The following is a 25181-nucleotide window of genomic DNA, read 5'->3' on the forward strand; positions in this document are numbered from 1 at the left end:
GACACAAAGGTTGGAGGTGTTGTTGACAGTATAGAGGGCTGTTGTAGGCTGCAGCGTGACATTGACAGGATGCAGAGATGGGCTGAGAGGTGGTTTATGGAGTTCAACCTGGATAAATGCGAGGTGATGCATTTTGGAAGGTTGAATTTGAAAGCTGAGTATAGGATTAAGGATAGGATTCTTGGTAGTGTGGAGGAACAGAGGGATCTTGGGGTGCAGGTACATAGATCCCTTAAAATGGCCACCCAAGTGGACAGGGTTGTTAAGAAAGCATATGGTGTTTTGGCTTTCATGAACAGGGGTATTGGGTTTAAGAGTCGTGAGATCTTGTTGCAGCTCTATAAAACTTTGGTTAGACCGCACTTGGAATACTGCGTCCAGTTCTGGTCGCCCTATTATAGAAAGATGTGGATGCTTTGGAGCGGGTTCAGAGGAGGTTTACCGGGATGCTGCCTGGACTGGAGGGCTTACCTTATAAGGAAAGGTTGACTGAGCTCGGACTTTTTTCATTGGAGAAAAGGAGGAGGAGAGGGGACCTAATTGAGGTATACAAGGTAATGAGAGGCATAGATAGAGTCGAAAGCCAGAGACTATTTCCCAGGGCAGAAATGACTAACACGAGGAGTCATAGTTTTAAGCTGGTTGGAGGAAAGTATAGAGGGGATGTCAGAGGCGGGTTCTTTACACAGAGAGTTGAGAGAGCATGGAATGCGTTGCCAGCAGCAGTTGTGGAGGCAGGGTCATTGGGGACATTTAAGAGACTCCTCAACATACATATGGTCACAGAAATTTGAGAGTGCATACATGAGGATCAGTGGTCGGCACAACATCGTGGGCTGAAGGGCCTGTTCTGTGCTGTACTGTTCTATGTTCTATGTAAACTCCATTTGCCAGTTCTCCATCCAACCTTCCAACTGGTCTACATTCTACTGTATCCTTTGATAACATTCCTCACTATCCAAAGTGCTGAGGATTGTTTTCCTCATGCAAACGTACTTTAAACTGCCCAGTTATAGGCCTTTGTGATTTGTTGATTGTGAACAAGTATATGGATTACTTGCAGTCCTGTCAGTAAATAAATCCCAGTAATCAGATTGACGTTGCATTGGTCAAACATGTCCAAGCTTTTGCCTTCATGTGCTATTTGGGTGAATGTACCGTGGAGTAGGTTTAGGATGAGAGGGGAAGATATAAAAGAGACCTAAGGGGCAACTTTTTCACACAGAGGACAGTACATGTATGATGGAATGAGCTGCCAGAGGAAATGGCGGAGGCTGGTACAATTACAAGATTTAAAAGGCATTTGGATGGGTATATGAATAGGAAGGGTTTGGTGGGATATGGGCCCGGTACTGACAGGTGGGACTTGACTGAGTTGGGATATCTGGTCGGCATGTATGAGTTGGACCGAAGGGTCTATTTCCATGCTGTACATCTCTATGACTCTGAGTATTGTCATGATTTAAGAATAAATCTGAATCTTCATTGATGTGAGAATGGTCAGTGCTCACAGCCCTGGACCTGGTCATCTACCAATAATGCAGGAATTGTGAGAATAGCCCTTTTCAAACTTGTAGGGCGATAAAACCTCAGCAGAACAATTTATACAGGATTTTCAGGACTGATGTCGGAGCTCAAGAACTTAGAACGCAGAACAGTACAGCACAGCAACAAGGCTGTGTGCCAACCATTGTGCCATTCTAAGTTAATTAAATTTGCTTTGTTGATCATTGTAGCAAAAATGCCATGTTCGAATTGCAAGGACGTAAGGGTCTTCAAAGGATCATTGTTGACACTACTGCCACAACACTGAACATATCTATAAATTGAAGGTGGAATTGAAAGTTATGTTCTTAGCTCCATGGTATAAACCAAACTAAGGTCGGAGCCATTTAAGGGATTAACCCAGCCTAACTAGGTATCACTTAAATGTCTCAGACAGCGTCATGGGAGGGCTTCCATTTTAGTAAGGCTGCAAAGTGCACGGGTTAATCCAGCCTAACTAGGTAGCCATGCACTATGCAGCCCCACTAAAACAGAAGCCTTCCCTTGATACGATCATACACAGTTCCTTCCACACTGTGTTCCAGAAGCCCAGAACCCGGTCCCCACACAGGTGGCACACCGGCCCAGAGCCCGGTCCCCACGCGGGTGGCACACCAGCCCAGAGCCCGGTCCCCGCGCGGGTGGCACACCAGCCCGAGGATAGGCATAAACAGTTGCAGCCTCTTCCTCACAGTAGAGGGAAAGGGTGTAAACACACCTAGAGCTTCTCTCTTGGGGGCCACAGACACAAACGCATTCTTTCTCCTTTGGGTGGGGGAAAGAGAAAAAAGGAGCCCCTTCCTCAGGGGTGGGCACACAGACCTGGAGCATTTTCCTGGTGGGGGAGAGGGTGGCAGCAGGGTCACACAACTGTAGTCCCTTCCCCATGGCTGGGGGATGGACACACAAACTTGCAACCCATTCCCCGTGGGGGATGGCGCACACACACGTGGAGTCTCTACCCCGTGGAGGGGTGGGCACACACCAACCTGGAGCTCCTTCCACTTGAGGGGGTGGGGCAGAGGAGCACTCAGTTGTGGAGATGTACAGCATGAAAACAGACCCTTCACACCAATTTCTCCATGCCAACCAGATATCCCAAACCAATCTAGTCAACACCTGCCAGCACCTGGCCCACATCCCTCCAAACGGTTCTTATTCATATACCCATCCAGATGCCTTTTAAATGTTGCAATTGTACTAGGCTCCACCACTTCCTCTGGCAGCTTATTCAATACACATATCACCCATGAAAAAGTTTTTACTTAGGTCTCTTTTATATCTTTCCACTCTCACCCTAAACCTAAGCCCTCTAGTTCTGGACTCCCCCACCCCAGGGAAAAGACTTTGTCTATTTATCCCATCATGATTTATAAACCTCTAAAGTCACCCCGCAGCTCCGACATTCCAGGGAAAACAGCCCCAACCTGTTCAGCCTTTCCCTATAGCTCAAATCCTCCAACCTTGACAACATTCTTAGAAATCTTTTCTGAACCTTCCAAGCGTCACAACATCTTTCCAAAAGGAAGGAGACCAGATTTGCACGCAATATTCCAACAGTGGCCTAAACTAAGTCCTGTACAGCCGCAACATGAGCTCCCAACTCCTGTACTCAATACTCTGAACAATAAACGAAAGCTTACCAAACACCTTCTTCACTATCCCATCTACCTGCGACTCCACTTTCAAGGAGCTATGAACCTGCACTCTCTTTGTTCAGCAACACACCCTCGTACCTTACTATTAAGTGTATAAGTCCTGCTAAGATTTGAATTCAAGAATTCAAGAGTCGTGAAGTGATGTTGCAGCTGTACAGGACCTTGGTTAGGCCACATTTGGAGTACTGTGTGCAGTTCTGGTCGCCTCACTTTAGGAAAGATGTGGAAGCTTTGGAGAGGGTGCAGAGAAGATTTACCAGGATGTTGCCTGGAATGGAGAATAGGTCGCACGAGGATAGGTTGAGAGTGCTAGGCCTTTTCTCATTGGAACGGTAAAGGATGAGGGGTGACTTGATAGAGGTTTATAAGATGATCAGAGGAATAGATAGAGTAGACAGTCAGAAACCTTTCTCCCGGGTACAACAGAGTGTTACAAGGGGACATAAATTTAAGGTGAAGGGTGGAAGATATAGGGGGGATATCAGGGGTAGGTTCTTCACCCAGAGAGTGGTGGGGGCATGGAATGCGCTGCCTGTGGGAGTGGCAGAGTCAAAATCATTGGTGACCTTTAAGCAGTAATTGGTTAGGTACATGGATGGGTGCTTAAGCTACGATAAATGTTCGGCACAACATCGTGGGCCGTAGGGCCTGTTCTGTGCTGTATTGTTCTATGTTCAATGTCTATGTTCCCAAAATGCAGCACCTCGCATTTATCTGAATTAAACTCCATCTGCCACTTCTCAGCTCATTGGCCATCTGGTCAATATACTGTTGTAATCTGAGGTAACCTTCTTCGCTGTCCACTACACCTCAAATTTTGGTGTCATCTGCAAACTTACTAACTATACCACTTATGCTCACATCCAAATCATTTATATAAATGACGAAACGTAGTGGACCCAGCACCGATCCTTGTGGCACTCCACTGGTCACAGGCCTACAGTCTGAAAAATAATCTCCCACCCCCACCCTGTGTCTTCTATCTTTGAGCCAGTTCTGTATCCAAATGGCTAGTTCTCCCTGTATTCCATGAGATCTAACCTTGCTAGCCAGTCTCCCATGGGGAACCTTGTTGAACGCCTTACTGAAGTCCATATAGATCACATCTACCACTCTGCCCTCATCAATCCTCTTTGTTACTTCTTCAAAAAACTCAATCAAGTTTGTGAAACATGATTTCCCACGCACAAAGCCATGTTGACTATCCCTAATCAGACCTTGCCTTTCCAACTACATGTAAATCTTGTCCCTCAGGATTCCCTCCAACAACTTGCCCACCACCGACATCAGGCTCACTGGTCTATAGTTCCCTGGCTTGTTCTTACCACCCTCCTTAAACAGTGATACCACGTTATCCAACCTCCAGTCTTCCAGCACCTCACCTGTGACTATTGATGATGCAAATATCTCAGCAAGAGGCCCAGCAATGACTTCTCTAGCCTCCCAGAGTTCTCGGATACACCTGATCAGGTCCTGGGGATTTATCCACCTTTATGCGTTTCAAGACATCCAACACTTCCTCCTCTGTAACATGGACATTTTTCAAGATGTCACCATTTAATTCCCTACAGTCTATACCTTCCATATCCTTTTCCACAGTAAATACTGATGCAGAATACTCGTTTAGTATCTCCCCCATCTCCTGCGGCTTCACACAAAGGCCGTCTTGCTGATCTTTGAGGGGCCCTATTCTCTCCCTCGTTACCCTTTTATCCTTAATGTATTTGTAAAAGCTCTTTGGATTGTCCTTAATTCTATTTGCCTAAGCCATCTTATGCCCCTTTTTTGCCCTCCTGATTTCCCTCTAAAGTATACTCCTACTGCATTTATACTCTTCTAAGAATTCACTTGATCTATCCTGTCTATACCTGACCTATGCTTCCTTCTTTTTCTTAACCAAACCCTCAATTTCTTTAGCCACCCAGCATTCCCTATACCTACCAGCCTTTCCTCTCACCCTAACAGGAATATACTTTCACTGGACTCTCGTTATCTCATTTCTGAAGGCTTCCCATTTTCCAGCCGTCCCTTTACCTGCAAACATTTGCCCCCAATCAGCTTTTGAAAGTTCTTGCCTAATACCGTTAAAATCTGCCTTTCTCAAATTTAGAACTCGATCTGGTCTATTTTAGAATTTTAGTTCTGGTCTATCCTTTTCCATCACCATTTTAAAACTAATAGAATTATGATCGCTGGCCCCAAAGTGCTCCCCCACTGACACCTCAGTCACCTGCCCTGCCTTATTTCCCATGAGTAGGTCAAGGTTTGCACCTGTACATCCACATACTGAATCAGAAAATTTTCTTGTACACAGTTAACAAATTCCTCTCCATCTAAACCCTTAACACTATTACAGTCCCAATCTACGTTTAAAAAGTTAACATCCCCTACCATAACCACCCTATTATTCTTACAGATAGCTGAGATCTCCTTACAAGTTTGTTCCTCAATTTCCCTCTGACTATTATGGGGTCTATAATACAATCCCAATAAGGTGATCACCCCTTTCTTATTTCTCAGTTCCACCCAAATAACTTCCCAGGATGTATTTCCGGGAATATCCTCCCTCAGTACAGCGGTAATACTATCCCTTATCAAAAACGCCACACCCCCTCCTGTCTTGCCTCCCTTTCTGTCCTTCCTGTAACATTTGTATCCTGGAACATTAAGCTGCCAGTCTTGTCCATCCCTGAGCCACGTTTCTGTAACTGCTATGATATCCCAGTCCCATGTTGCTAACCATGCTTGAGTTCATCTGCCTTCACTGTTAGGCCCCTGCATTGAAATAAATGCAGTTTAATTTATCCGTCCTACCTTGCTCTCTGCTTTACCCCTGCCTGCCCTGACTGTTTGACTTGCTTCTGTTCTTGACTGTACCAGTCTCAGATTGATCTCTTTCCTCACTATCTCCCTGGGTCCCACCCTCCCATCTTACTAGTTTAAATCCTCCCGAGCAGCTCGAGCAAATCTCCCTGCTCGTATATCAGTCCATTTCCAATTTAGGTGCAATCCATCCTTCTTGTACAGGTCACTTTTACCCCAAAAGAGATTCCAACGATTCAGAAATGTGAATCCTCCCCCCATACACCAGCTCCTCAGCCATGCATTCATCTGCTCTATCCTCCTATTCCTGCCCTCACTAGCTGGTAGCAACGGGAGTAATCCAGATATTACTACTCTCGAGGATCTCCTTTTTAATTTCCTGCCTAACGCTCTGTAATCTCCCTTCAGAATCTCAACCTTTTCCCTTCCTATGTCATTGGTTCCAATGTGTACAATGACCTTCTGCTGGTCCCTCTCCCCCTTAGAACATTCTGCACCCTTGCTGAGACATCATTGATCCTGGCACCAGGGAAGTAACACACCATTCTGATTTTTCGCTGCTGGCCACAGACACATCTGTCTGTATCTTGGACTGAAGAATAACTGGGGTGCTGGGGAGAACAGACACAACAGCATGGAGCCCCCTTCCCCAGGCAGGGAGGGGTAGCATGCACAGACCTGGAGCCCCTTCTCAGGGTGGAGGATCCCACACACAGACTTGGGGCACTTTGCCCTTGCGGGATGTGCACACATGACCTGGCGCCCCATTCCTCATGGAGGGGGGGGGACACAAACCTGCCCCCCCCCGTTCCTCATTCGGGGAGGGGACACAGACCTGGGGGCCCCCCTTCCTCATGGGGGGAGGGGACACAGACCTGGGACCCCCGTCATTCCTCATGAGGGGAGGGACACAGACCTGGGGCCCCCTTGTTCCTCATGGGGGGAGGGGACACAGACCTGCGCCCCCCCCCCCCCATTCCTCATGGGAGGAGGCGGCACGGTGGCACAGTGGTTAGCACTGCTGCCTCACAGTGCCAGAGACCTGGGTTCAATTCCCGCCTCAGGCGACTGACTGTGTGGAGTTTGCACATTCTCCCCGTGTCTGCGTGGGTTTCCTCCGGGTGCTCCAGTTTCCTCCCACAGTCCAAAGATGTGCAGGTCAGGTGAATTGGCCATGCTAAATTGTCTGTAGTGTTAGGTAAGGGGTAAATGTAGGGGTATGGGTGGTTTGCGCTTCGGTGGGTCGGTGTAAACTTGTTGGGCCGAAGGGCCTGTTTCCACACTATAAAGTAATCTAATCTAATCTAATCTAAACCTGCCCCCCCCCATTCCTCATGGGGGGAGGGGACACAGACCTGGGGCCCCCCATGTTCCTCATGGGGGGAGGGGACACAGACCTGGGGCCCCCCATGTTCCTCATGGGGGGAGGGGACACAGACCTGGGGCCCCCCATGTTCCTCATGGGGGGAGGGGACACAGACCTGGGGCCCCCCATGTTCCTCATGGGGGGAGGGGACACAGACCCGGGGACACAGACCCGGGGCCCCCTTCCTCAAGTTGGGACACACACACAGACCTGCAACCCCACCCCCTCTCTTCCTCATGGTGTGAGAAGGGGGGGGACACAGACCTGGTTAACGGTTGCGCTCAGCTCCGCTCCTCCATTTGTCGAATACTCACTGCTGCCCGGCTTCGAGACCAGCGCGATGACTACAGGGAAACCCAAGCTGAGAAGATGGGCCGCTGTGCCCGCCACTCTCCGCAGGGTCCGGTACAACCACTCATCGCTGCTGGGTTCTGCCATCAACCCCGTCCCCAACTGCTGAAGCTGCCCTATACGTACAGAGGGGAGCCTGGAGAAACTGCGGGAAGGGGTGAGCGTGATGACGACACGGCCGTGGCGCGACTACGTGTGAGATCTTTGCGACGTTTGTGCGGCCGGCGTGATGAGGTCTTTGCGGTGTGGTAACGTGCTGACGCCGGGGCGGCTGGCGTGATGAGGTCACGACGCAGTGGGCAGGCTGGAGAGATCGGGGGTCCGCCCCGGGTGGTGGGATAACGGTCGAGGAGGAGCTCCGTGTGGTCGGTCATGGGTAGCCGAATCGAGTGCGTGTTTTTCAGCGAGTTTCACCCGACCCTCGGGCCGAAAATCACCTTCCAGGTACCGAGGATTGGCAACAGGCGGGCAACGACTACTCGTGGGGTGGCCTCCTGATGTGACTTGGGGACCTGCCCTGTCTCACTGACGGTAGTGCCACAGCATCCGGTGATAGTGACTACTGTGTGTCCCCCAACTGCAGGGAAAGCAGCAGCCACGTTGTCCACAACTTGCACTGTTGCTGCAAAGAGTATGTTTAAGGTCTATCTTGTAGCAGCTGTGGATTGTTCTAGTTAGAGTTTAAAAATAACCGCAGAGCCTGGAATCCAAGGTAGACAAGCAGGAGGCTGGAAAAACACAACATACCAGGCAGCACCAGGAGGTGGAGAAGTCAATGTTTCGGGTGTAACCCTTCTACAGGCTTACGTTGACTTCTCCACCTCCTGATCCTGCCTGGCTCGCTGTGTTCTTTCTAAGACTTTCTGCGTGGCACCAGTGCCTAGATTGAGCCAGAAATTCTTTATTGCTATCCAGAGGACTCAGCTGTTCTTTTTATGTGGATTGTTCTGATTTTTTTTTCCGAGTTTGGAATTAGAATTTTTGAATAATGTAGTAGAGGCGATTCACCTCGCTTTTTCTCAAGTAAGCCTGCATGTTTTTTTTCCATTGCAACTCATGATTCAGTCTCTCTGTGATTGACTCTGGCTCCTCTGCAACTGACTCTGGCTCCTCTGCAATCTCAGGCTGTCCATTCCAGAATAAAACAAAGAATGGTGGATATTGGAGACCTGAAAGAAGTAACAAAAACAGAAGTTGTTGGAGAAACTCAGCAGGACTTACAGCACATGTGAAGAGAATACACACTTAGTCATAGAGATGTACTGCATGGAAACATACCCTTCGGTCCAACCCGTCCACTCTGACCAGATATTCCAACCCAATCTAGTCCCACCTGCCAGCACTTGGCTCTTCAGTTAACTGTATCATTTGCTGTAGAATTAGACTTGCCAAAATGCATCACCTCACATTTGCCTGGATTGAACTCCATCTGCCACTTCTTCGCCAATCTGCTACTCCACCAATCTTCATATCATCTGCAAACTTGGTGATCATACCAACAGTGCCCTCTTCCAGATCATTTATGTATATCACAATCAACAGTGTCACTGTTCCCAAATAAATCCCCTACCAAAACTTCTACCACCTGGCCTGGCTCATTCCCCAACACCAGGTCGAATATGGTCCCTTCCCTCGTCGGACTATTGACATACTGCTCTAGAAAACTCTTCTGGATGCATCTTGCAAATTCTACCCCTTCCAGACCCTGACGCTAAGTTATCCCAGTCAATGTTGGGAAAATTAAAATCTCCCATCACTACTACCCTCTTGCCTCTTCATCTTTCCATGATCTGTTTTCCTATTTGTTCTTCTACCTCATGTTCCAACTGTGTAATACATCGCAACAATTTAACTGCACCCTTCTTATTTCTCAGCTCCACCCATAATGCCTCACTACTCAAGCCCTCCATGGTGTTTTCCTTTAGCACAGCCATGATATCACCCCTGACCAGCAATGCAACTCCACCCCACCCCCCTTTTTACTTACCTCCCTTCCTGCCTGAAGCAAGTATATCCTGGAACATTTAGTTGCCAATCATGCCCTTCCTTCAACCAAGTCTCTGTGATTGCAATAACATCATGCCCCCAGGCACCAATCCAAGCCCTAAGTTCATCTGCCTTACCCACTATATTCTTGCATTAAAATAGATGCACTTCAGGCCACGAGTTCTTTTGCGTACATCTGCTCTATGCCTACTCTTTCCCTTACTAATGCTATCTTCATGATTCTTACAGTCTTCAGTTTCCACCTCGCTGTCTACTTGTCTTCTCTTCTAGTTCCCAGCCCCATGCGACACTTAAGCACCTGGGAGGCAAATTACCATCTGAGTCCCGTTTTCAACCACAGAACCGCCTATCTACTCCCCTTATAATAGAATCCCCTACGACTATGGTCCTATGAGTCTTTTTCCTGCCCTTCTGAACAACAGTGCCTGCCACCGTGCCATGATCTTGGCAACTGCTGCCCTCCCTTGGTGAGCCATCTCCCCATAGTATCCAAAACGGTATACCTGTTTTGGAGGAAGATGAACGCAGGGGAGACCTGCACTGCCTTCCTACTCTTTTTCTGCCTTTTGGTCACCCATTCACTGTCTCCCTCAGCAATTCTAACCTACGGTGTGACCAGTTCACTAAACGTGCTATCCACAACCTCTTCAGCATCTCGGATGCTCAACAGTGAGTCCGTCCGAAGCTCCAGAGCCGTCATGCGGTCAAACAAGAGCTGCAGCTGAACACACATCTTGCAAGTGTAAGAGTCAGGATCGTCAGCCACATTCCTGAACTCTCACATCAAGCAAGAAGCAAATGCCACGGGTCTGAGGACCCCTGCCATTGTAAGCTTCGTTTTGTATCAACTAACTAAAACCAAACAATGCACTTAAATATATGAAAAAGAAAAAATAAAACCTTACCCTTCAAAGTCATCTTCTTCTGGTTAGAGGGGGTTAGGGGTGTAGTATCTCTGGTTTAGCCGCTGCCCAAATATATACCAAGTCCTTACCTTCCTGGCACCCTCCTGGTCTCCACGTCATTTCCGCTGTGTCTCCAACTGCTCCCGGACAGGAAATGTTTTGGATACCTCTATCAAATCTCTTCTTGATTATTTTTCTCCAGGGAAAGCAGTTCTGACATTTTCAATCTATTAACATCACTTAAGTTTGTCATCCCAAGAACTATTCTTGTCAATCTTTTCTACCCCTTTCAATGACTGATTGTCAGCACTCTTGACTTGTTTAAGGATTGTTTAATTAGTTCAACTCTGACATTTAATGATTTTTGCACAAATATGCCAAGGTCCCTCATCTCCTGTACTGCCTATAAAATTGTGCGCTTTACGTTCTGTGTTCTTTAATAAAATTAATAATTCATACTTCTCTGCATTAATTATCTGCAAGTTGCCTACATGTTCCACCAAATGGTCAATTACTTTTGAAGTTGTACACAATCCTCCTACACAGTTCATTTTCCAGTTCCAAGTTTTATCTCATGCATTATTTTGAAATTGTGCTTTGTAAACCCAGCTAATTATTATATACCTGAAAATCAAGGTCCTAGCATTGATCACTAGGGAATTCCCACCTGTCTTAAAACAGTCTGTTCTCATAACTCTCTCTTTATTTGTGTTTCCAGTTCCCCTCAGAACTTTCTGTATTCAGCCTAGTCTTTATTGTATTATCTATTGGAATGTTTGAACCTGAAACTTCTAAAACGTAGATTGAAACATTAATGCTTAGTGCAATTTTAAATTATTTTCTCATAGTGTGGAGTTGATTATGAATGTTTAAATAAATGCTTATTTGATAATGTGAAACTTTGATCCCAATTTCTGCTGCTTTGGAATTTGGCGAAAGGTGTGTCTATCATTTGGCCCAAGTTATCTAGAAGAGGACAGACCTCAATTTTGCTTGCACCTATCTGTCCCAAGGCACTCTATTTTAGTTTACAATATTTTGAGTGTGCTACTTTTGTTATAATGTAGGAAATATGGCAGCTGTTATGTTAGATTAGATTCCCTACAGCGTGGAAACGGGCCCTTCGGCCTAACAAGTCCACACCGACCCTCCGAAGAGTAATCAACCCAGGCCCATTTCCCTCTGACTAATGCACCTAACACTATGGACAATTTAGCATGGCCAATTCCCCTGACCTGCACATCTTTGTGACTGTGGGAGGAAACCCACGCAGACACTGAGAGAATGCGCAAACTCCACACAGACAGTTGCCCGAGACTGGAATCGAACCTGGGTCCCTGGTGCTGTGAGACAGCAATGCTAACCACTGAGCCACCGTGCTACCCCATATGCATAGCAAGCTCCCACAAAGAGCAAGGTAATAAAAGCTGCAATCACTACAGGTGATGCAATGGTAATGTCACTGGAATAGTAATGTCGAGCCCGGGTTTTGCAATTCCTGATGCCCAACCTTTACTAGTCTGGCAGACTTTCTTCCATTTTTGTCTTCAGCTGTGTGAGACCTGACTATTAGGATCTGTTGGCTACATCCAGCCCAATAAAAGCAGCTTAACTCTAGGGCGAAGTGGTGTTACGCATTTGGTGCCAGTTCTGGGGAGAAACTTTAAAATGATAAATTAAGAGTATCGGACAAGAATTTATGCAGCATCGAAGTCTTTTCTGCCCACTCCAATATCAGTACCAGTATATCAGTTGGATCATCGGTGCCAATGGATTTATTCTGAGAACCTTGGCACAGAGCTACTGCATTATTCAAAATTTACATCCACCTTGAAGGCTGGCAGCTCTTTGACATGACTTATTTATTAGATGTTTGTTGAGTTTAAGCATTTACATATCAACAAGAATTTATACTGTCTGAATTTTAAATTGGTATTTGAATCATCTGTTACAGGTGCCTGAAGAGTACATTTCAAGGGAGCTATTTGATACAGTCCAGGTATACATCATAACAAAGCCAGAGTTACAGAATAAACTCATTACTGTGTAAGTTGCAGAAATCACAAATCATTTACAAGCATGTCTCTTTTCATATTGTAGTATGTCTTCATACGCAAGTGGTTGTGTAAGCTGGAACTTCAAAAAATCAACTGCTGTGGATACTGGAAATCTTAAACAAACCACAAAATAAAAAATTGGGGTAATTCAGCTGGTCTGACAGCATCTTTGTAGAGAGAAGGAGTATTAACATTTAAAATCCAGTTTGAAACAGATGAGGAGAAACTACTACTCAGTGAATCTGTGGAATTCACTACCCCAGAGTGCAGGGTTCTCTACTCAATGCCAGGACATTGAATAAATTTGAGGAGAAGGACAGATAGATTTTTAATGAGTAATTGATTTAAAGGTTTGGAGAGTGGGTTGGAAAGTCCAGTTGAGGCCAGGATGAAATCAGCTACGATTTGCATATTCCTGCAATGAGTTCATATGGTTTCTGTGAAGATTTCAGAAATCATAGAGGCCTCAAAACATTAATTCTGTTTCTCTCTCCATAAATGCTTCCAGTTCTGCTGAGTTTATCCAACATTTTCTGAGTTTATGTGATAAGCTGGAGCTCCTGAAGTGTATATTTTCTCCCGCACTTGTGATAACAAATAAACAGCATCATGGCAAGTTAGAACCAAATAGCAAGGCAGTAGCCATTCAACCCCATTGTCCTTGTACTGTATTGGTTTTTTTTTGAAAGAGCTATTCAATTGCTTTTTCTCTTGTGTCTTTTTCTTATAGACCTACAAATACATGATAGTTCCAATTCCACAACTGAATCTTCTTCCTCCAACTTTTCAAACAGTGCTTTTCAGATCGCAATGTGCTGCTCCAAGTAAACTTTCTCCTGTGAAATTCTGATGATTTTACTGAAGGCACAAGTTGTTTTAAAATTACAAATGCTAAATTCATTTTTGTATATCTAGTTTTCCCCTGAATGTTGGAGACAGTCTTTCTAGACCAGTGGTTGATGCCCCTGCTGGCCTGTATGAATAGGCTGAGCTCTGTGTCTACTATAAATCAGAAGTGAAAAATTTACCTTTGTATTTGCAGCCAACGCTTCTGGCCCTGGAGATGCATGGCAGACGCTGCTGTATTCATCCATTGTGGTGCTTCTTGGCATTTTAACAAGTTAAAATTTAATTCTCAGCATTACCAATGAACTAGGGGCTGCTGTTAACATTTAAAAAAAAAGACATGTACTTACATAGTGCCTTTTGTGGCCTCCAGTTGTCTGAACTGCTCCAAAGTCAACAAATTGCTTTCAGGTAGTCACTGTTGTAATGTAGGAATCACAGCAGCCAATTTTCTTTCACAGCATGCTCCCACAAACAACTTTGCAAATGACTAAAATAGTCTTTCAGTGATGGTGATTGAGGGTAAATATTGGCAAGGACAAGCTCTGCTGATCAAATAGGGCAAGGGATCTTCTGTGATCCACAAGGAGAACAAAATAAACAGTGATGAAATAGATAGAGGCCCTCAAACTTAAGGTAGATGGTATAATTCATTATATCCTGTAGCAAAGGTGGAAATGTCTATTTCCTGTAAGATTGTGTCTCCCTTATCCTCTGCACCATATAAAGAAAATTCTGAATGTTTTTTGTTGTAAGTCTGTATTTCTGTTAATCAGTTTTTTTTTCCTATGTTATGAAGCACTTCTATGGATAAGAAGCTAATTGGCTGCCCTGTGTGCATAGAACACAAGAAGTATGTCCGCAATGCATTACTCTTCAATCTGGGCTTTGTTTGTGATGCAAAAGCAAAGACTTGCTCTTTGGAGCCAATTGTTAAAAAGCTGGCAGGATACCTCACTACACTGGAGGTAAGAACAGCACAGAGAAAAGGCTATTCGGCCTCCAGGAGTTATCTCTCTATTCACTTCTCTCATTACCTGGTCATCTCCAAAGCAGTCCTAGACACATGAAAATTTCAAGAACGTAAAATGTTTACGGCTTCTTTTGACTGGAATTAGCAATGTGAAACAAGTGGCAGAATGGGTTAATGCACTGAGCTTTCAGCCAGAGGCCTTGGCAATTGAAGCACTAATCCAAAGCAGTGTAATGAAATCTGCTCTCTGCTATCAATGAGGCTGTTGAATAGGGAAGCATGTTTATGATTAGATGAAGCAGCATAACTTAACATTACATAATCTGATCTATGAAAAGAGCTTTCTTTTTCCAGCTGGAGAGCGGTTTCATCTCAAACGAGGACAGCAAGCAGAAACTAGTCCCGCTAATGACCATTATTCTGGAGGAGCTGAATGCCCATGGAGAGTGCTCGTTACCAATAGGTACATACGTGAGTACTTAGGCTCTTTGTAAGGTGTCCTGCTCCCTCGAATTTATTCCCACTAAACTGCTGACCATGTAGCTCCCCTTCTTGGCCCCAGATCCACCAACATTATCATAATTCTTTCTCCTTGGATACTATTTTCCCTTCTTCAAATCTGCCATTTGCCAGTGGCTCTTTTGCCACAGCAAGCCTCTATTCCACTTCTAAATCCATACCCAACTTCCCTGGAATTCCATGTTTGAATGTATCAGGTTTCTGCCCCAGCATGGTACTAAAGCAGCATTTATGAAGCTCATAAATGACATTCATTTTGGTTGTCAAAGGAAAAGTATCCCTCATCATCCTGCTCAATCTTTTTGCAGCCACACCATCCTCCTCCATCAGACAGATATATCCTCCAACTCAATATTGGAAAGATTGAAGCCATTGTCTTTGCTTCTTATATCAAACTGTCTTCCCAAACCGATGACTTGGAGTCATAGAGTCACGGCAAGGAAGCAGACCCTTTGGTCCAACTAGTCCATGCTGACTGTGTTCCCAAACCAAACTAGTCTCCCTTGCCTGTGCTTGGCCCAAACCTCTCCAAAGCTTTACTATTTGTGTTCTTGTGCACATGTCTTTTAAACATTATAATTGTATTTTGGCAGTTCATTCTACACACGAGCCAGTTGCCTCATGTCCTTTTTAAAACTTTCTCCTCACCTTAAAAATATGTCCCCTAGTTTTGAACTCCCCCACCTTAGGGAAAAGACCTTTGCTGTTCACCTTATCTATGCTATGGATGATTTTATAAATCTCTATAAGGTCACTCCTCAACCACCTCCTGCCTATCCATCCTATTTTAATAACTCAAACCCTTAATTCCTGGGAACATCCTGGTAAATCTTTTCTGAACTCTCTCCAGTTTAATAATATTCTGCCTATAACAAGGTGACCAGAACTGTACACAGTACTTTAGAAGAGTGCTCACAACATTCTGTACAACTTAAACATAACATCCTAACTCCTATACTTAAAGGTCTGAGCAATGAAGGCAAGCATGCTAAACATCATCTTAATCATCCTACCTACCTGTGACGTAAATTTCAAAGCATTATGTAGCTGAATCCCCAGGTCTGTTCAACAACACTATATAGGACCCTACTGTTAATTGTATAAGAGCGACCCTTGTTTATTTTTACGAAAATGCAATGCCTCACATTTATCCAAATTAACCTCCATCAGCCTCTCCTCAGACCATTGACCAAGTTGATCAAAATCTGCTGGTAATCTTAGGTAACCTTCTTCACTGGTGTCATCTGCAAACTTACTAACCATGCCTTCTATATTTGTGTCCAAATCATTTATATAAATGACAAAAAGCAGTTGACCCAGCACCAATCCTTGCAGCACACTGTCACCAGTCCAAAAAAACAACCTTCCACCACCACACACTGTCTCCTACTGTAAAGCCAATTTGGTATCCAGTTGCAAGTTCAACCTGAATCCCATGTGATCTAACTGTACTAATTAATCTACCATGCAGAAACTTAACCGGCTTTAATGCTAAAAGTGGGACCAATGGAGAGCAGGGGGAAGAGAAGGAGGGAAGAGGTTTCTGGACATCTGGATGCCAATGCCCATCCACTGGAGTTGGTTCTTCAGGAGTGGAGCTTTGATGTTGGTACCCAGTTTCATGCAGGACACCCACATTGGTTCAGTGTGTCCTCCCATTTGATCCCTAGGATCCGATGTTGATACCACTGGTGAAAGATTTCAAGGATCTTAATATGACGGTGCATGACAGTCTAGATTTCACTGCAGTGCAGGAAGTTCATCAACATCATAACCTTACAGACCAGGATCTTTATTGACTTCCACAGGTTTCTGTCAAAGACATGGTTGCAGCTTGACAGTGGTAGTGCTGAACCTTTCGATACCATAAGAAATAGGAATAGAAGTAGACTATTCAGTCCATCAAGTCTTCTGCACCATTCAACTAGATCACTGCTGATCTGATAATCCTCAACTCCACTTTCTTGTCTTATTGCCATAACCCTTGATTCCCTTACTGATCAAAAGTCAGTCTATCTCAGCCTTGAATATAATTAATGTCCCAGCATCGACAGCTGTTAGTGATAAAGAATTCCATAGATTGACTACCACCTGAGAAAGAAAAATGTCATTCTCATCTCTGCTCTGTACTCAAAGATTATGTCCCCTGGTCCTAGACTTTCCTACAAGTGGAAGCAAATTGTCTATATGTACCCTAAGCCTCCTAGGAGTCTAGCCACCTAAGAATCTTGCATGTTTAAATAAGGTTGCCTCTCATTCTTCTAAATTCCAATGAGTATCGGCCTAACCTACTCAACCTCTCCTGATAAGAAAATCCCTCCATACCTGGAATCAACTTAGTGAACCTTCTCCAATGCCCGCCTCCTATACCAATCTTTCTTTCCAAAACTATAAACGTATTCCAGGTGTGATCTGACTAATGCTTTGTTTAATTTTAGCAAGACAACCCCAATTCTTTGTACCTCATTCCTTTTGAAATAAAGGCCAGTATTCCATTTGCCTTCACTGTCAACCACCAAATTTATATACTACCTTTTTGTGATTCATGCGCTGGGACCCACAAAATGCGTCTGCTGCAACTCCCTGCAGACTACAGACTAATATTCAGTTCTTCTATTCTTCCTACCGCGATGTATAATCTCATATTTCCCTACATCATACTACATCTGCCAGAGTTTGCCCTTTCTCTTAACCTGTCTGTGTCCCTCTGTAGACTTTTTTTTTAAATTCTCACCACTTGTCTTCCTAATTATTTTTGTGCCATTCATAATCTTGGCTATAGTACATCCCTCATCCAAGTCATTAATATATGTTGCAAGTAATTGTGGCCCCACCACAGATTCCTGTGGCAGCCCACTAGTTATGTTTTGCTATCTTGAGAATGACCCTTTATCCCAACTCTGTGTTCTATTAGTGATATACCACCACAAAACTATGAGCTTTTACTTTATATAATCTTATATCTGGTATCTTATTAAATGTCATTTGGAAAACGAAATTCATTACATCTGTTAGTTCCACTTTATCTATCCTGTTTGTTACCACCTCTAAAAAAGATTCAGACACGTTTTCTTCATGACTCTGCTGACTCTGCATGATTTTATTACGTATCTCTAAATGATCTGACATTGCATTCTTCTACCTGACAACTGACTACTGCTGTATCAGACAGTTCATATCTTAGGTGTCATTTTTGATCCTAAGATGAACTTTCAGCCAGTCATCCATATCATCATTAAGAATGCCCACCTCCACCACCTGAACATTACCTGACTTTGTCCCCACTTTAGCTCACTCAGCCTATTCACTGATTCGGGCTCCATTGTTCTCTATGGAAGAAAATTCCAAAGGCCATGAACTTCTGAGAGAATAAATTCTTCCTCAATTTCATCTGAAACAAGAAGCCCCCTTTAAATTTCGTTCCCTAGTTCTAAATTCCCCCACAAGAGGAAACATCAAAACTTTTGCCCAGATCTTATACATTGCAACACGGTCACTCCTCATTCTTATAGACTCAAGTAAGTATAGGCTCAGACTTTCCAAATACGGTTGATCCAGGAATCAACCTCATGAACTTCCTCTGAACTGCTTCCCATACAAGTATATTCCTCCTTACGTAAGGACAGCAAAACTATCCAGCAAACATTAGTTGTGAGTTCATCAGTTGTAGCAAGAGTACTCTTGAACTGAGCATTCTGTAGTTTTTCACAAATAATATTCTGCTTTTCTGTTCTCCTTGCCAAACTGGACAAGCTCATCTTTCCATATTATAGTCCATCCAACGAATTACTGCCCACTCACTAAGATTATGTGTATCCCTTTGCAGACTTCTTGTATCCTGACAGCTTGCTTTCCTGTCCCATCTTCATAGAGTCATAGAGATGTACTACATGGAAACATACCCTTCGGTCCATCCCGTCCGTTCCGACCAGATATTCCAACCCAATCTAGTCCCACCTGCCAGCACCCGACCCAAATCCCTCCAAACCCTTCCTATTCATATACCCATCCAAATGCCTCTTAAATGTTGTAATTGTACCAGCCTCCAACACTTTGGCAACTCATTCTATACCCGTACCACCCTCTGTGTGAAAAAGTTGCCCCTTAGGTCTCTTTTTATATATTTCCCCTCTCATCCTAAACCTATGCCCTATAGTTCTGGACTCCCCAACCCCAGGGAAAAGACTTTGCCTATTTACCCTATCCATGCCCCTCAATTTTGTAAACCTCTATAAGATCATCAACAAATGTAACTACGATACTGGACCGATGCTGATAGATCATCTTGAAAACCATCAACTCTGTTCTTGCATAGTAACACTTCATGTGGCTCAATTTTGAATGCCTTTGCAAATGAATTTGCACCATTTCTTTAAGAATAAAATTTACTATTTTCCCAATGAAAGATGATAGTCCAAATGGCCAAAATAGAGCCAGTATTTTTGGCTGCTTTTTGTCTTCCACCCTCCTCGAACAGAGATTACATTTGCATTTCTCGAGTACCCTGGACCTTTCATGGAAATTTTGGAAGGGTTCTGACTTTTGATTTGCTTTGCTGCTGCTTTGTACTGTTAATTGGTAGTCACACATCTGCTATTGATTTATGAATAGTGTGGGAGTGGCCCACGTTTCGTACAGTTCAACTGTTCATTTTGTGCTGTGCCTGTCGTATATTTCTCCAGTGGGGATATTGTGATTAGAATGTTAAAACTACTCGATAATATTCATTATATTTATTGAGCTGTTGGTTGCAAAGCATTTTTAATGCTAGTTAGTCACTTAGATTTCTCTTCACCTTTCTTATCTGGGAACTTGTTTAACCCCTTGGCAAGTTGGCTAGGTACCTTGACATCTTATTTATTTAGTGCTCTTGGAGCATGTTGGACTATGAGGGTCCTGGCCTGTGTTATGTATTTAACCTGTCAATTTTAATACAATTGTATTCTGTTTGGCTTCATTTTAATAGATGGGACAAACCAGCTGAAATTTCACTCAAACATGGGTGAGATTAGGTGGTAACAGACTAAGATTTCAAAATGCAGGACGAAGAGCAGGCAACTTGTCTGCTTGTGTGGGAAGTGGATAGATAATTTAGATGTTAGTTAAATGAGATTGCCTCCCTTTATTTAATCAATTATTGTAATTTTATCTCATGTCAGCTGGGTTTTCCATTATCAGGGTATCTGATAGGTAAGAAAAGTGCATCCATATGCAGCTCCAGCATCACTCCAGAAACTCAGGACCGTCTAGGTCAAAGCATCCCACTTGACTGGTATCCTATCCTCTCCTTCAACATCCTCTCTCCATCCATTGACACATCAGTGGCAGCAATCCATGCCAACTGTAAGATGTATTGCAGTACCTCATGAAAAAGGCTCCTTGGAAAGCTATGACCGCTACCATGTAACTGTGCAAGGACAGCAGATACATAGTAGCACCATCAACTTGTGAAGACAAAGTCCTGCCTTAATATTGAGAATACCCCGCTTCGTGATTTGGGGCCTTACCACCATGCTAAATTGGGCATATTTCGAACAGATCTAGTAACTCGGACTTGGGCATCCATGAAGCACTGTAGACCAGCAGCAGCAGAACTGTACTCCAGCATAATCTGCAACCTCATGGCCCAATACATTCCCCACTCAGCCATTACCATTTAAGATCCACCCTGGTTCAATGGAGAGTGTAGGAGATAATGCCAGGATCAGCACCAGGCATACTTAAGAATGAGGTATTGACATGATGAAGCTACCAAGAAACAGAAACCGCCTTATCCAGCTGTTATAATACCAGTACAATACTGGCATCTCACCAATAATGTGGATAATTGCCCTGGTTTTCCTGCATACGCAAAACAGGACAAATCCAACCCAACCAAATACTGCCCCATCAGTCTACTCTTGATCATTAGTAAAGTGAGGGAAGGTGTCACCAACAGAAATATCAAGCAGCACCTGCTCAGCAGTAACCTGCTCGCAGTATAAATAGACAAAGTCTTTTCCCTGGGGTGGGGGAGTCCAGAACTAGAGGGCATAAGTCTAGGGTGAGAGGGGCAACATATAAAAGAGACCTAAGGGGCAACTTTTTCATACAGAGGGTGGTATGTGTATGGAATAAGGTGCCAGAGGAAGTGGTGGAGGCTGGTACAATTGCGGCATTTAAAATGCATCTGGATGGGTATATGAATAGGGGGGGTTTGGAGGGATATGGGCCAGGTGATGGCAGATGGAAGTAGATTGGGTTGAGATATCTGGTTGGCATAGACGAGTTGGAACGAAGGGTCTGTTTCCGTGCTGTACATCTCTATGACATCCAGTTTAGGTTCTGCTGCAGCCACTCAGCTCATGACATCATTACAGCTTTCGTTCAAATATTGAACCAAAACACTGAATTTCAGAGGTGAGTTGAGAGCCCTTGACATCAAGGCCACATCTGACTCCGTGTGGCATTAAGGAGCACCAGCAAAACTAGAATCAATGGGAATTGAGAGCAAACTTCCATTGGTTGGAGTCATACCTGGCACATAGGAAGATAGGGCTGTGATTGTTGGAGATCAGACATCTCAGCTCCAGGCCATTTTCTGCAGGCATTCCTCAGGGTAGTTTCCTAGGCCTAACAATCTTCAACTGCTTCATCAATGACCATCCCGCTATCAAAAGATCAGAAGTGGGGATGTTTGTTGGTGATTGCATTTCACCATTTGCAACTCCTCATGCCCTGAAGCAGTTACTATTCAAATGGAACAAGATCTGGACAGTAACCAGGTTTGGGCTGACAAGTAGCAAGTAACATTTCTGCCACACAAGTGCCAGGCAATGACCATCTCCAGTAAGAGACAATCTAACCACCATCCCTTGACATTCAGTGGTGTTCCCATCATGAAACCCCACTATCAACATCCTTGGGGTTGCTTTTCACCAGAAATTCAACTAGACTCACCATATAAATAAAATGGCTACAAAAGCAGGCCAGAGGCCAGGAATACCGCAGCAAGTAGCTAACCTCCTGATTCCCCAAAGCCTATCTATCATCTACAAGTCACAAATCAAGAGTGTAATGTAACACTCCTCACTTGCTTGGATGGATGCAGCTTCAACCATATTCAAGAAGCTTGACACTATCCAGGATGAGGCAGGCTTCTTGATTGGCACCACATCCACAAGATTCCTCCTCCTCCGCCACCAATGCCCAGTAAAAGCAATGTGTGCTATCTACAAGATGCACTGTAGAAATTAATCAAAGATCCTTGGGAAGCACCTTCCACGGTCACTTACATCAAGAAGGACAAGGCAGCAGATACATGGGAGCACCACCACCTCCAAGTACACTTCCAAGCTACTTCCCATTTTGACTTTAAAATATACCACCGTTCCTTCACTGTTGCTGGGTCAGGGTCCTGGAATTCCCTTCTTGAGGGCATTGTGGTCTATCTACAGCACATGAACTTCAGCAATTCAACAAGGCAGTTCACTACCCTCCACTCAAGGGCAACTAGAAATGGGCAATAAATGCTGGCCAGCCAGCAATACCCACATTTCATGAGTGAATAAAGAAAAACCTCTTAAGTTCCCCTCCAAGGCATACACCATCCTGACTAAGAAATATATTTTTCTTCCTTTATTGTTGTTATGGACCAGGCCAGACCCCCTTAAAACATTTCAAGAAGGTTGCCCAGATCCTAACTTCTCTAGTTGTTTTAAGCAGGTCAAGTGGATATCCCAGGAGTGATGCAGCTGGCCCAATCACTCAGTTTTAAACAAAGCAGAACTTGTTTACAGACTACTGAATGAAACATAAACAATAACTTAACCTATCTGAAAACCCAGTTGACTCTATCGCAACTTAATGATGCTGTTGCAAATACTTGCAACATACTGGAAGCACCCATTGGCAAAAAAGGTAAAATCAACTACAAGGTCTTACAGGAGAAATGTCAGAGAGAGAGAGAGGACCAGCGTGGAACTCCTTCTTTGGGTCCCCAGCCAAAAACCTTATCAGCAGCTGTAAACAAAACGTCTTGCTAAAACCAAACCAAACCCTGAACTAGGATAACTGGCCACTCCCCTTTCATGGTACAAGTGTTTAAAAAAAACTTAAAAGCTTTTTCAAGTAGATATTTCCAGACATATTGGAACCCCTGCCTTTATGACCCCTTTGAGGAAAAAAAACAAAGGACAACATAACCTTGATAAAGGAGCAGCATCATCATTACACTGTCACTGTATCAAATCCCTGAAACACTCTCGTCAACAGCGTTGTGGACATGTCTACACCCGTGGTCTCAGGCAGTAGAAGATGATGACTCACCACTGTCGTCTTGAGGGCAATTAGGGACAGACAATAAGTACTAGCCCAACCAGCAATGCCCATGGTCTATGAATGAATACATTTTAAAAAATGTCTTTACAGCCGTGTGGCAGAAAAACAGATATATTTCTTCCAAAGCCAACAAGCAAACGAATAAAGCCCATCATCAGCAATACACCAGAGCTTCACTTCCCACCTGACCTCCTCTCTTCCTCTGCAATTATCTGCTAATACAGTCGGTGCAGACCAAATGCCTATCCTTGGCTTTGAGCTTGTTTACCCTATGCAACAAGCCTATAATCTATCAGTCAAGTAAGAAAGAAAGAAACTAACTGCAAAAAAAAGTAAAGAAATCCTGCAGTTATAAGCAACACAATATTTGGTAACCCACTAACGGAGCTTCCAATACTGCAGGTAAAATGCCTTTGAGTTCAAATCCATGCCCAAGTATCAATCGTAGTGAATTAAAAATTTGAAACTTGACTGTGATCATTAACTCTTAAGCAACTTTCCTTTTCCCTTCATTCCTAGAATCTGGTGTCAGTATTAAGGCCTGTTTTATTTGCTTATTTTTATTGAAAAAATTGTAATTGGCTACCCCCTTGAACCACTGCCATCTTCATTATTCTGTGTTGTGGTTTGGTTTAATGCCACTGACTGATTTGCTAGGCTACTTCAGAGGCCTATTAAGAGAGAACCACACTGTGGATTTTTAACCTTGTTTCACTCAGTTCTAGTTAGAAACTGATTAAATGCTGAGGCTACCATGGGGCTGGAATGGCAAAGCTGATTGTTGGAAAGAAGTAACCCCATTTTGTAGATAGTACCCAGTGCTGTGTTCTAAGTAAGTTTGGTTTGTCACTCCTGTAGATGAATCCAACACCATTCACCTGAAAGTGATCACCCAACGGAGGGACCAGCCTGTGGTGCAGGAGTATGATGTTCCAGTATTCACTGAGTGTAAAGAAGACTTTATTAAAATCCACTGGGATCTGACGACACAACAGGTGAGTGGAAAGTCACAAGTAGAATAGGAAGTTGTATGTGAAATCTGTAAATATGTTAAAACTTGATTCTGCCAGAAGTGTATGCTTTCTGAAAGAATCTCAAGGAATAGGGAGAGAGTGCAGTTGAACACGTGGCTGCAAGGATGGTGTAGGAGGGAGGGCTTCAGGTATTTGGACAATTGGACTGCATTCTGGGGAAGGTGGGACCTGTACAAGCAGGACGGGTTGCACCTGAGCCAGAAGGGCTAGCACTCTTCAGGGTGGTTTAAACTAATTTGGCAGGGGGATGGGATCCGGACTTGTAGTCCAGCAAGTAGATTAGCTGTTTTTCAGGATGTCCAAGAATGTAGGGAGGCTGTGAAGAAGGTAGCACAGACAGGGAATACTTGCGGACACAGAGATGGGCTCAAGTGCGTATACTTCAACGGAAGAAGTATCAGAAATAAGGTCGGTGAACTTAAGGCGTGGATCGGTACCTGGGACTACGATGTTGTGGCCATCACGGAAACGTGGATAGAAGAGGGACAGGAATGGTTGTTGGAGGTTCCTGGTTACAGATGTTCCAGTAAGATTAGGGAGGGTGGTAAAAAAGGAGGAGGATGGCGTTGCTAATTAGAAATGGTATAACAGCTGCAGAAAGGCAGTTCGAGGGGGATCTGCCTTTGGAGGTAGTATGGGCTGAAGTCAGAAATAGGAAAGGTGCAGTCACCTTGTTGGGTGTTTACTAGAGGCCCCCCAATAGCAGCAGAGATTTGGAGAAACAGATTGGGAAACATAATTTAGAAAAGTACAGAAGCCACAGGGTAGTAGTTATGGG

General features: G+C 44.2%; 2 protein-coding genes across 4 annotated transcripts in view; one reads left to right on the plus strand and one right to left on the minus strand.

Moving 5' to 3' along the window:
- The window catches only part of LOC122559146 (transmembrane reductase CYB561D2), an 18314-nt gene extending 10386 nt beyond the window's left edge, over positions 1-7928 (minus strand). The window contains exon 1 of the mRNA XM_043708502.1: positions 7707-7928. Coding sequence (XP_043564437.1) covers positions 7707-7830 — 124 coding nt within the window. The 5' untranslated portion in view covers positions 7831-7928. The remainder of the gene's footprint in view (positions 1-7706) is intronic.
- Positions 7929-8001: 73 nt separating this feature from the next.
- nprl2 (NPR2 like, GATOR1 complex subunit) overlaps positions 8002-25181 on the plus strand; it is a 40138-nt gene continuing 22958 nt past the window's right edge. The window contains exons 1-6 of one of the 3 annotated variants that reach the window (XM_043708500.1): positions 8202-8374; positions 12610-12701; positions 13443-13536; positions 14358-14526; positions 14886-14994; positions 24228-24364. In XM_043708500.1, the coding sequence (XP_043564435.1) occupies positions 13523-13536; positions 14358-14526; positions 14886-14994; positions 24228-24364 (429 nt within the window). In that variant the 5' untranslated portion in view covers positions 8202-8374; positions 12610-12701; positions 13443-13522. The other 2 variants (XM_043708499.1, XM_043708501.1) reach the window with 2 other exon arrangements.

The sequence above is a fragment of the Chiloscyllium plagiosum genome, chromosome 18 (genome assembly GCF_004010195.1).
Source record: "Chiloscyllium plagiosum isolate BGI_BamShark_2017 chromosome 18, ASM401019v2, whole genome shotgun sequence".
Taxonomy (NCBI): Eukaryota; Metazoa; Chordata; class Chondrichthyes; order Orectolobiformes; family Hemiscylliidae; genus Chiloscyllium; species Chiloscyllium plagiosum.